Source organism: Canis lupus, chromosome 18 (genome assembly GCF_048164855.1).
Source record: "Canis lupus baileyi chromosome 18, mCanLup2.hap1, whole genome shotgun sequence".
NCBI classification, from domain to species: domain Eukaryota; kingdom Metazoa; phylum Chordata; class Mammalia; order Carnivora; family Canidae; genus Canis; species Canis lupus.
In genome coordinates, this window is record NC_132855.1 from 22,819,019 (window position 1) to 22,831,499 (window position 12,481).

The 12,481-nt window shown below is 45.2% G+C and overlaps 1 protein-coding gene across 3 annotated transcripts in view; it reads left to right on the top strand.

The window, feature by feature from the left end:
• Window positions 1–12,481, top strand: part of GSDME (gasdermin E) — a 75,335-nt gene that overhangs the window by 45,394 nt on the left and 17,460 nt on the right. For 2 of the 3 annotated variants that reach the window (XM_072783747.1, XM_072783746.1), the window contains exons 5-8: window positions 545–665; window positions 5,431–5,592; window positions 7,585–7,712; window positions 9,499–9,694. In XM_072783747.1, coding sequence (XP_072639848.1) covers window positions 545–665; window positions 5,431–5,592; window positions 7,585–7,712; window positions 9,499–9,694 — 607 coding nt within the window. Of the gene's footprint in view, window positions 1–544; window positions 666–5,430; window positions 5,593–7,584; window positions 7,713–9,498; window positions 9,695–10,022; window positions 10,236–12,481 lie in introns of those variants that run through there. The other variant, XM_072783748.1, reaches the window with a different exon arrangement.

Below are 12,481 nucleotides of genomic sequence, written 5' to 3' on the forward strand. Positions count from 1 at the left end.
TGACCACTTGGCATTTCCGGTAATCCTTCTCTTGTCCTTACCTCTCTTCCCTCCTTCCCTGGCTCTAGGTTTGTTTGACTGCACAGTGTGCCGTCCACAGGAGTCTGGAATGATGCCCTTTTGGGGGCTCCTCACTGTTAAGCTAGGTTCTTCCAGTCAGGCTTTGAAATTGTCCAGATTTTCATCATTGTCCAGGATGTAGGAGTGGTTACCCTAATCCTCTGTGAGGGAAGTGGGAAGTTATCTTACATACCTTCTTTATTCAGTGCCATAGACCTAGCCTGTCTCCCACACTCTGGAATCTCATTTTGTGTACCCACAAAAGTTTGCTCATTTACTTTTCAATATCTGCACTACATCATGAGGCCCACAAGGATTGAATCCTTACCTACTTTGCTGGCCAGCTTCTCTTTTTCACTTGGTTCCTTGGGCATTGGCTGAATGCCTCTCGTGTGCAAAGCCCTAGGCCGGCCACAGTGGGGAGGCAGAGAGAATCCTGGGGGAGTCTGAGCATACAGGTGAATGCATGTGCTCTTATTCACAGGTGTCCGCAAAGGAGGATGGGAACATCACCAAGGATACCAACGTAGCGCTGGAGATCCCAGCTTCCACCACCATCGCCTATGGCATCATTGAGTTGTATGTGAAACTGGATGGCCAATTTGGTGAGTGCTGCCTCCCGCTCTGGGTATTAGAGGAAGGAGATGGGAAGTGTGGGGGTGTCCCATGACAAGTGAGGCAGGTGGGGTGCATTGGGAGGGCATCAGTGTGGGTCAACTTTCACCAGCGTGGCACAGGGTCTGCAATGTGGTCTCTGCTGTCAGACAGACTGGGTATCAGTGCTTGGTGTCCTAGGAGGCCTCAAGCAAGTTGTGGATGAGCCTTAACGCCCCATCTCTGGAAGGAGAAAGACATTCCCTCACAAGCCGCAGTCAGGATTAAATGGGATGAGCACGTGAAGTACCTGGCACAGTGGTTGTTTATTAAGTTACGCTGTCTGCGTCAGCCCTTAATCATACTGTCAGCAGCAGCATCTCACCTTCCTTCCCCAACCAATATGAAGCCAAAAACACAGTACTTGACCTTGCTCTGCTGATCACCAGTGTTCAGAGCTGGGAGATCCTGGTCATTGCATCATTTGAAGAACATGAGGGCTTTAGCTTCGCTCCTGTCTGCTGATCTTAGATGCTCATGGCCCCTCTCTCATGCTCATCCTGAGAAGAGGTTGTGTTGAGCCCATGAAAACTGTTGACCACTTCTGGGGGACATGAATGAATAAATGTAACATAATGATTGACTTTTTAAGGTATGGTAATGTCATAGTTATGTTTATAAAGACTCTGTTTTTAGAGATTTATACTGAAGTCTTCACAGATGAAATGGTAACACATTTGTGGTTCGATTCAGAAATAATCTGGGTGGTGTAAGGAGTGGGTACATGGGGTCCACAGAGGGAAAGAACAATCACTGAAGCTGGTCGGTGGGTACATGGGGGTTCATTATACTACTCTAGTCTTGTGCCATTTCACATCTTCCATAATGAAAGAGTTTTAGGGACGCCTGGGTGGCTCAGTGGTTGAGTGTCTGCCTTTGGCTCAGGGCATGATCCCGATCCTGGGATCGAGTCCCCCATCAGGCTCCCCTCAAGGAGCCTACTTCTCCCTCTGCCTGTGTCTTTGCCTCTCTTGGTCTCTCATGAATAAATAAAATCTAAAAAAAAAAAAAAAAAGTTTCAAAAAGTGTGCCATAATAGGCCATTCAAGTGTCCATTGCAGTCTCCTGCTTTTCTCCCATTTGTTCTCTGTAAGATTAGGGAGGAAGAAGTTCCCCAGGAGTCAGCCTTTTATGTGTACTTGGCCCACTCGAGGTAACATGCCGTTGAGCTACAACTACAGGTACTCAGAACGTGCACCGTCCCTACAGTCACACGCTCCTGGGAGTGTAGGAGCCAAAGAAGACACATGGGAGGCAGGGGAGGCAGTGGCAGAGACTCCACAGCCTCTTTCATTTCACACATGGAACAGCCTCCATTCCAGAGAGGTGACCAAGGATGAGGGGGTTAGTTTTAAGAAGCTGGTCTAGAGAGGTTAGTCAGGGACACATGAAATGCCAGGAATACCCAGAATCATGACATACAGGCTTTTGCTTGGCCTGGTGTTTGTGTGTTCTCGTTGGCATTTTTATTATTTTACTCTGTCTCTTCGGAAGACTTTGTCTACTGAACAAACTGCGTTAAGATGATTAAGTTGTCCCTCTTGTTTTTGCTGTCGGCATGTTGCTCCATGCACTCACAGGACTCCAGCCTAAAGCGTTGGGGCCTGGCTAACCTGCCCAGAAGGGCTGGCACTTTCATAAGCGTCTTGAAAGCTGGGCCCGACCCTGAGGCTGCCCGTGAGTGCTCTGAGGACCTTTGGACCAGGCCGCCTCTCTAGGCTGTCTCTCTGAGGAGGTCCTGCCCTGCTTTCAGCCCCGTTGGGGCACCTGTTGCTCTCCTGGGAAGCCTCCCTTTTCTCCACAGGGTTGGAAACAGCCTCGTCTGGTGTGGCTCTCCCGTTTGCATTTCAATGTCAAGCCTTTTAGCTTGGCTGGCTTCTGCCTTCTTTGAAATAAACTTCTCTTTGTGCTGTGGAGAGGTGCCCAGGGGGAATTCTGGGGCCCTCTCGGCTCACTTCGCACGCCCTGACCCAGGAAGCCCTGCTCCGTGGCTCTTTCCCACCGACAACTACCAAGCCTGTGCAGCCTGGCGGACAGGCTGACATTGTATGTGACTTGCTGCCTGATTTTTTTTTAAAGACTTTATTTTTTCATTCATGAGAAACACAGAGAGAGAGAGGCAGAGACACAGGCAGAGGAAGAAGCAGGCCCCATGCAGGGACCCTGGTGTGGGACTCCAGGATCACGCCCAGGGCCAAAGGCAGGGGCTAAACCGCTGAGCCACCCAGGGATCCCCACACTGCCTGATTTTTAAGCCAGTTCTGCGATTTTTCCTTTTTGCCATCTGTGTTTTCTGTTGCTCTTGCCACAGAGTACTCTGATCTGGTTTCATAAACAGACATGCAGGGGCCAGAGGGGGCCCTTAAGAGGCTGCCTTCCGGCCTTCTGGGAGGATCCTGTGTGTCCTCTGAAACTCTAAGCAGGCGCTGACTCCCTTTGTATCCCTGGGGGGAGGCACCTGTGCAGCCTGTCCTCCCCAAGAGATTCTCTCGGCCGTGCCCCCTTCCTCACCAACAGCCCCTCCCTTGCATAGCCAATCAGAAGCATCATTTTATGGTCTCGAACTTTAGCCTTGTGCTTTGTATAATTAGGCATAAGGCCAGTGTCCTTTCCGCGTGTACCCCCCTGATTGGAGCCCCGTGGCTAGGAGCCCGCGCTCCCCGCCCTGCCTGCGTCTGTGCACCTCGGCAGGTGTACTGGCCCTGACGGCATCTGCCTACTGAGTCCTGCCGCACACTCTTTTTTTTTTAATTAAAAAAAATTTTTTTTTTTTTCTGCCGCACACTCTTAATTGGCTCCCCTGCTTCTCGGAATCTTTCCCCATCTGTTCTGTTCTAGCACTGTAGCCACTGTGATTATTTAAAAATAAAAATGTGGTCAATTCACACACCTGCTTAAACACCCTTCGGAGGCTCCCTGTGTCCCAAGATAAAGCTTGCCCCAGCATTTGTCCGGCCTTCCTTCTAGTCTCCAGATGCCGCTGCTCTAGCCAAGACCCTGTTCTTGGTCTTACCCAGAGTTCCAGGACTACCTGCATGCTCTCTGCCTCTTCGCCTTGCTAATTCCTACCAAAACTTTAGGGGGTTCCTTAGACACTGCTTTATCCCAGAATCCTTTTCTAGTTCTCTCTCTGCATTTGCTACGGTCTCTGGCTTTAGGGACCTGACCACCTCCTCCAACAGCACTTGTGACCTCTGTCCCCACTTACACTTATTGTCCAGGCCTGGACTGTAGTCCTTTTGTGTCACTGGCCCCTAGCACAGTGCCTGACACTGAAAAGAATGAAAGAACTGGCAGTGTCTTCAGGGGCCTGTGCATGTATATGGGCAAGAGTGGTGCTGGTGCCATAGGCTCCTGAAATACCAGTTGGGGGCCCTGTGCAGCTCTCGGCAGGACTTGAGACTATGTTAATAGTCATGGTGGCTGCTCTGGGGGAGCAAAGGTATTACCTCAGGGCTGGTTCACGTTTATCTGCCTCAGTGCCTGGTGGAAAGGGCAAAGCCAGCCACGGGTGCCCTGGGTGCCCAGTGAGTGTGGGTCATAGGTGAGTAAATGAAGGGTTGTTTCATTGGTCTTTAGATAGCTATTCGATCTTTTACATCATTAGTGCCTACAAGAAAATAAAAATATGTGCTAATCCTCATGCCTTCCACATTTTTATTCCATAGCCTGTGCTTAAGTACACAAATCATTAAATAGAAGTATAAAAAGAACCCCAATTCACGAGTTCTCTTACTGTTTTGGCTTATTAAGGACATAATAACTATTGCATAATAATTGTTACCTTTTGGATTCTTAAATATGGAAGTATTTAAGGAAACATTTTATTTTTTTATATTATAGAAAAATTTCATACATGTTCAAAAGGAGAGATAATAATATAATGAACTCCCGTGTACCTACCATCCAGCTTTAATAACTAGGGTGATTCATACTTCATCTATAACTTTACCACCTCACCCATCTCACTCAGTTATTTCGAAACAAATCCTAGGCATTATATTGCTCGGTCTATAAATAGTTCAGTATATCTAAAGATAAGGCTTTTTAAAAAAGACTAGTTTTGCCTTCATATAGATTCATGGAGAACATCTTCATCTGTGTCTAGCTTTTTTCACTTGACGTGTTTGGAAGATTCATTCATACAACTGCTAAAGTCAGAAGTTCATTTTTTATTGCGTATTATTTACTAATGAAGAAAAGTTAATATTTTAAAAATACAACCACACACCACTTGTATACTTAAATATATTGTCAATAATACTTTAATGTTATCAGTTCAGTCAAGTCAAATTAATCAAATTTCATTTTTTTTTTTGTTTCCTACATTGTGAGTTGTGTAAGATTTGGTTTTGTTAAAAGGAAACCCCCAGGCACCAAATGGTGTCACTTCAGAATTTATTTAGTTGAAATTTTGTTATTTAATAGTTTGTTCAGATCAGGCTAAGGGAATACTTAATGTTTGAAAGATTGCTTCCTACCTCTTCAGAGAGGACACACTGGAGAGTTTTATGTTGAGAACAACCATTTCTCCTTAATTTGTAGGAAGGGGCTGAGTTTTCGTCAAATAGCATAACGTGTAGGAAGTGGGTTTATGGGGTCAAAGAGTGCATGTGTACCCCACCCCTCTCCCTTGTTAGGTAAATCTGGGTCTGAGGTGTGCCAGCAAGGCCCAGTTAACCCTGTGCCGGCTTGTCCTTTTCTCCCACATTACAGAATTATGCCTCCTACAAGGGAAGCATGGTGGCTTTGAACTCAAGAGAAGTGACTCTGTCTTCCTGGACCATCTGCCTTTTCGAGAGTTTGCATACGGGGACATGCCAGATGCTGGGCAGGGATCATCTGCCCTGGATTGGCCGTTGGATGTTTTAAAACAAGGTATTGCCTGCAGGGTGAGGTGTGGTGAGCTGATGGCTACTCGAGCACTGCGGTGCAAGAGGTGATGTGGCCTTCATGAGCCATGACTCCTTAGAGATGTAATAGAGAACATTTGAGAACCGAGAGGACAGTGCCTCCAAGTTGGACCTCAGCAGGACTCACCTCAGTGGCATCTCAGGGAACCTCACGTCTTAGGTGCCATGTTTTGAGGAAGAGATAGATGACTGAGGAATGAGAGGGCATTTTCTTTCATTTCAACCATAGAAGCCTTGCTGACTATTAAAAAATAATTGGTCAGCAACAGAGAGAGAACCCAAAATTTGCATCTGTTTCATTATATTCCAGCCTTCACTGCCAACACAGGCAAGGTTTTGTCAGCCTTACAGAACGCTTTCTTGGGGGCTCTTTATGCACATGGCTTGAAGCCCTGAGGTGCCATGGTGTGACTTACCTGCAGCAACTCCTTTTATTCCCCATGGTATTTTGTGTTTTAAAAAGTTGGCTTTTCTTGTGGTGGCATGGGCAGGGTGTGGAGTGCAGTATGCGGCAGAAGAGGAAATGGGCAAGGAGAAGGTGAAACACAGAATCGGTAGGAGCTAAGAGCTAGTTCAGAATATGGTCTGGCTGGCAAGATAAGAAGATTCTCACGTAGGGGTCCTCAGTGAGTCCCAAACCAGAAGATGCTTCTGTTTCTCTAACAAAAATGGTAGTGTTGGAAGAAATGGCAGGGAAAGCGCAATCTTCAGACGGGGCTTTCACATCTTATGCAGGGCCACAGGCCCTTCTTCTGCTTCCTTGAGATTGATGATTGAGCGCAACTTCCAGCTGCCGTTTAAGCACTGTTGTGGGTTAGAAACACAGCAGAGCGGCCCTCTAGCCTTGAACTGTGCTACAGGGAAGTGACACGATAGTTTGTGGGCTGCAGCTTCTTTATAATTTCTTTTCCCACCAGTCCACCCTGTCAGTTGGCCATTCTAGTCAGCTGGGGTGGAGTGGGATGGCTGGGTCTGTGAAGCAGAAATAGGGTGGGGGGCCAGCAAGCCTTTGTGCTCTCAGACCCTAGACCAACCAGGAATGCTCTTCTCTCCAGGCTGAGGTGGCATTCCCTAGCTGTGTTCATAGGGAAATATTTGAATATGTCAGTGACTGATGTGACCCGTTCTCTCCATGGGGCTGACAACTGTGTGCTGGAATTTGCCATCAGCAGAGGTGTAGTATGCTATGTATTAGTATGCATCCCTGCATGTGAAAGCTGTGGTTTATCAAACCTTGCCTTTAAATCCCCACTGGGCTTAATTTACTAGAAGTGTTTCAATGTCTTAAAAAATATATATTTTAAGGAGAGAGCCTCAAGCATCCTGCAGAGGATGTGCATAAACTAGCCAGGTGGGCCAGTGTGCCCGTCCTCCAGAATGGGTGAAGAATAATGAGTGGGAAAAGCGGAGTGGCTGTGTTTGCCATGAAAATAGGGTGCCAGCACTTGAGAAGCAAGCATTAAATATTAAAAGATAAAAATCTGCATGAAGAAGAAAGGACATAAGAAATACTGGACTTTGGAATTCATGTAGCTGTGAAGCCCTGTAAAAGTACTGACTTGATGTTTTAGTAATTCAGCCTTGATAATTTACTTCTATAGAAATCATGCTAAAGAGGAGTCTAAATAATTGATTAGACTTTTCCAGAAAATAGACTTAATGTTTAGCGACTCATCAGAAAAAAAGAGTGAAGTCTGAAACAAATCTGGGCAGCCCTCTTTATTTTCTCTTTCCGTCCTAGTTTTTTCTTCTTAAAGTAGTTTGACTGGTTATTGAAAAACTGCAGGGTGGTCACTAACTCCGTGTCTAACTTGAGCTCCATGACTGGTCGTGCTCCTGAAGTGTCTGTGAAAGAACTGAGGACAATGACTATAAAAAAAAAAAGCAAAGTCTGCTGTCCCTTGTTCTGAGACAGCACCGTAGTCATGATGCCATGTGTGCTCTGCTGTTTTCATAGCGACTGTGCTCTTGGAGAAGAATTTCCACCCCTTTGTGGAGCTGCCCGAACAGCAACAGACAGCGCTGAGCGACGTCCTCCAGGCGGTCCTGTTTGATGAAGAATTACTTGTGGTCCTGGAACAAGTGGTAAGACCAAAGATATCTTGAGGCAGAGCATCTCCACCTGGGTTTTTGGGAGATGTGGACAGGTGAGACCTCTTGAGATCAGGCTGTGAGCTGGGATAAAATTCTATTTACAATTTCCCCACCTCCTTTAAACCTTAAAGCCTCCTTTTTTTTTTTTTTTTTTTTTTTTTACTCCCAGGTCCTTAGTTTTCTAACTGAAGAAAAGTGGCTGATGTCAGAAATCAAATGGTAGATTGGTTCCCTAGGGTTGTTGTAACAAATTACTAGAAACTCTGTGGCTTAGGACAATGGAAATTTATTATCTTAGAGTTCTGGAGGCCAGGAGTCTGGAGCTGAGGTGTCAGCAGGGCCATGCTTCTCAACCACAGGCTTTAGGGGACAGCCCTTCCTCACCTCTTTCATCTTCTGGTGGCTCCTGATGCTCCTTGCCTTGTGGCCACACTGATCCAGTCTCTGTCTTCCCAGTGTCATCTCCTTTTCTGTCTCTTAAAGGACACTCATCATTGGCATACAGGGCCCATTCCCATCCAGAAGTATCTCATCTTGAGATCCTTACCTTAATTATATCTGCAAAGACTCTTATTCCAGATAAGGTCATACTCTGAAATTTGGAGGGGGGGGGGCATTATTCAACCCCACTACAAGGAGGCTGTCTGGTAGAGTCCAGTAAGTAAATTTATTCTATTTAGAATAGATTAAAAAGCAGGCCTTTGTGTTTTTCTGTTTTGTAGCAAAAGTGTTTTCTGGGGAGGTTGAGTTCCTTAACTATTAGTCGTACAAATGGTGAAGGACATGCTAGCTGCCAACCTGCCAGACTTTGTATTCTTTGCTAAGGGGGCTGGGGCACTATTAAGATGATTTAGATGAGAGTTTTTCCTTTGTTTTTCTTTTCCCTCCCATTATTCAGAGTTTTGAACTCTGATTTTCTGATTCAATGCTTTATGGTTTCCAGGAGAGTATTCATGTTATTTTTCCCTCTTGAAACTGGATTGTGCCAAAAGAGCTTAGCTGCCAGTGATGGAACCTGCAATTGTTGTAATAGCCCAACAGTCCGGGACACCTGGGTGTTCTGGAGGATGCTAAGCTCACAGGATGGTGTGTTAACTCCAGGGTGAACACAAATGTTTCAAAAAACCAACTGATTTATACTTCCTAAAATAGCTCCTTCCAAGAGGGAAATCTCAGACCAGTACCCTTTAGAAAGAATGTCAGTTGCCCTGTCAGGTGTGGGAGAAGCAAGCTGCCCAGCTGGTGGGGGCCAGTGGGCTCATCTGTGAACGCACCTGATGTGTAAGTTACAATGGAGAAGAGCTCCCTAGGTGGTACTAAGCTGGCCGAAGTGACCCTCCCTGGCAGGGCCACCTACCTCCCAGTGGGCCCAATGTGGATGGATGAGGCTGCCTCGGGCCCAGCTGGGAATGTGGCTGGGGGCTGCTGGTGTGCCAAGTTTAAAGCTGCAGAACCATGATGGGACAATGCTTTTATGTTCCCCTCCTTAGTTCTGCGTGTAGCCACCTGTTCCTGGTCCCTGGTCCAACCTGACTTGTCCTGGAAGGTTCTATCTGTAGTTCCTGCATCCCTTTTCCCTTCTCTGTGAAAGAATAGTACCAGGCAAGGCTGTTTACTCTCTCCTTATGAGAGACTAGTAATTTCAAAACAGAAAAGAATGTAGGGTTTTGCTTTAGTTGGGAGACGGTGGAAGGGTAAGCAGTTGTGTGTCATGGGGCAGAGGCTTAGCGTGGCCTTTGGCTTTAATGTATCTGTCTTTTTTCTCCTCTTCCCGCAGTGTGACGATGTGGTTAGAGGTCTGTCGCCCCCACTGGCAATACCGGGGGAGCTGAAGCCCCCGCAGCAGCAGGACCTCATGGCTTTCCTGAACTTGGTGGGCTACAGAGTACAGGGCGGGAGTCCAGACCAGGAGGATGCAATCAGCAACCAGAAGCTCTTTTCTACGGCCTACTTCTTGGTCAGTGCACTAGCAGGTACGGAAAAAGAAAGAAATGCTGTTATTGCTTTGAAATTGCTTTGCTTATTATTGTGGAAGATTTGGTACATGTAGTTCCCTCCCTTTCAGCAGTACAGGGAGGATAAGTGGAAGGCTGAGGAAGCTTATGATTGTCACGAAAAGTCATAGACTTGTGTGACACCAGCTTCCTCTGCTCTCTGAGAGCATGTCTCTCTCCCTCCAGGGAGGGCTGTCTGCCGGCAGGAAGACAAACACAGCTTCAAACACAGCCTTATGATTCACACTTAAGCCCTGACACTGCTGTGGGGCAGTGGCTTTCATTTGGCAACTGCTCTCTCCTCTAGTGTTTTGATCGTCTCTGCAAACTTCTTGGCCACTTTGTGGCCATTTGGGGAAGGAGACTGGAAAGCATCCTGCTGCACTAGGATACCGGGCCCAGCCGCAACCCAGCTTCTCTACTGGTCCTGACATGGCCTTCCCCGGGGCGTGGCCACGAAGTTATCACCTAGCAGTGGACCCCACCCTGCCACTCCTCTACCACGGCCACCCAGAATTCACCATACCAGAGGGTCTGGGGTATCAGAAGGTAGCCATTCTGTGTGGGCTTTCAGTTCCTTCTTGGAAAGGCAAGACCTGGCACATCAGCCCAGGGTCCTTGTCCCCACAACTTCCCTTCATGGTGGTATTACTTGAGGTTTTGAGTTCATGATGCATTCACAGTTCCTCCCCAGCACTATAGAGAAAGAGGCCAAGGAGATCTTCAGTTTTCAAAAAGTTAATCAGAGAGGATCCCTCTTCCAGCTCTACATGCTGATGAATGCACGCTCTTGTGCTAAATCACGGATAAAAGTTGTAGCTGGGATAGGACATAAGATAGAGGCCTGTGGAACACCAATGGAGATGTCCCCCCCCCCCCGCCCCCAACCCGTTCCATGTTAACATCAGTGTACTAGGATCTTTATTTTTTTATTTTTATTTTTTTAGGATCTTTAAATACAGTCTATCAGGGGCTAATCCACTGGCTAGAGTTTTCCAGCTTGTGAAGGGTCTTTTCTTCACATACCCTATTACTTATTGACATACTTCTGTCAATAGGCTAGTTCAGTAATATGAAATATGCAGTATGTGTCTGACATCATGAATGCGTGAGTCTCCTGCTCCTTGAAACCTGGACACAGGTTCAAATTCTCTTGCAACCTTGCAGATAGGGAGTCACTGGGAATTAACAAATAACCTGAGACTCATTTGCTATTTCTGAGCTGGAAACTTGGAGGTAGTGAAATCTTCAAGTGCAGCTGAAAATATCCAGTCAGTTTCTGAACCAACAATGCCCTTTTGCATCTCTCAGAATTGATATCTCATTTACATGTCAGTCACTGCACAGGGCAGATCAGCTCCTTCATTGTAAAGCTCTTCCATTAGTGCTCCTGCTAATCCTCGGCCCTTCTGAGTTGACCTTTCCCTCTTATGAAAACAGTCTTCTCTCTTTAGAACCTAGGGAAAATGCTGGAACAAAGAGCAGCTTTCTAAATAATAACACCAGTTACTACTAGCTTTATAGTGCCTAACTTTAAAAAAATTGAGATAAAATAGATATACAACATCATTAGTTTTAGGAGTATCACATGATTCCATATTTGTATACATTGCAAAACAATCATAACATGTCTAGTTAATATCTATCACAGATTTGTACAGTTACAAATCTTTCTTAGAACTTTTTTTCTTATGAGAATTTTTAATATTTCCTCTTAGCAGCTTTCAAATATACAATACAGTATTCTTTAACTACAGAAATTATATACAATTTCTGTATAATATACAATACAATTTACAATTACAATTTTCTGTAAAAATATACAATACAGTATTGTTAACTACAGAAATCATGCTGTACATTACATGTTCATGATTCACTTTTTTTAACAGCTGGAAGTTAGCACTTTTTTTTTTAAATTTTTTTTTTAAATTTTTTTTTAATTTATGATAGTCACACAGAGAGAGAGAGGCAGAGACACAGGCAGAGGGAGAAGCAGGCTCCATGCACCGGGAGCCCGATGTGGGATTCGATCCCGGGTCTCCAGGATTGCGCCCTGGGCCAAAGGCAGGTGCCAAACCGCTGCGCCACCCAGGGATCCCTGGAAGTTAGCACTTTTAACCACATTCATCCATTTCCATCCTTCCCTCCCCATTGCCCTCTGCTTTTGGCAACCCTCAATCTGTTGTTTATGTCCATGAGCTTGCTTGTTCATTCATTTTCTTTTCTTTTCTTTTCTTTTCTTTTCTTTTCTTTTCTTTTCTTTTCTTTTCTTTTCTTTTCTTTTCTTTTCTTTCTTTTCTTTTTCTTTTCTTTTCTTTTTTCTTTCTTTCTTTCTTTCTTTCTTTCTTTCTTTCTTTCTTTCTTTCTTCTTTCTTTCTTTCTTCTTTTCCTTTCTTCTTTCTTTTCTCTTTCTTACTCTTTTTCTCTCTCTCTTTCTCCCTCTCTTTCTTTCTTTCCATATAAGTAACATCATATGTTATTTGTTGTTCCCTGACTTCTTTTTTTTTTTTTTCTTCCCTGACTTCTTTCACTTAGCATAGTGTCCTCAGGGTCCATCCATGTTGTCAAAATAACAAGATTTCCTTCTTTCCTTCCTTTTTCATGGCTGAATAGTATTCCATTGTGATACATACCACATTTTCTTTATCCATTCATGCATCAATGGACACTTAGGTTGCTAACATATCTTAGTTATTTTAAGTAATGCTGCAGTGAACGTGGAGGTGCTTATCTATTTTTCTCCAGTTAGTGTTTTTATTTTCT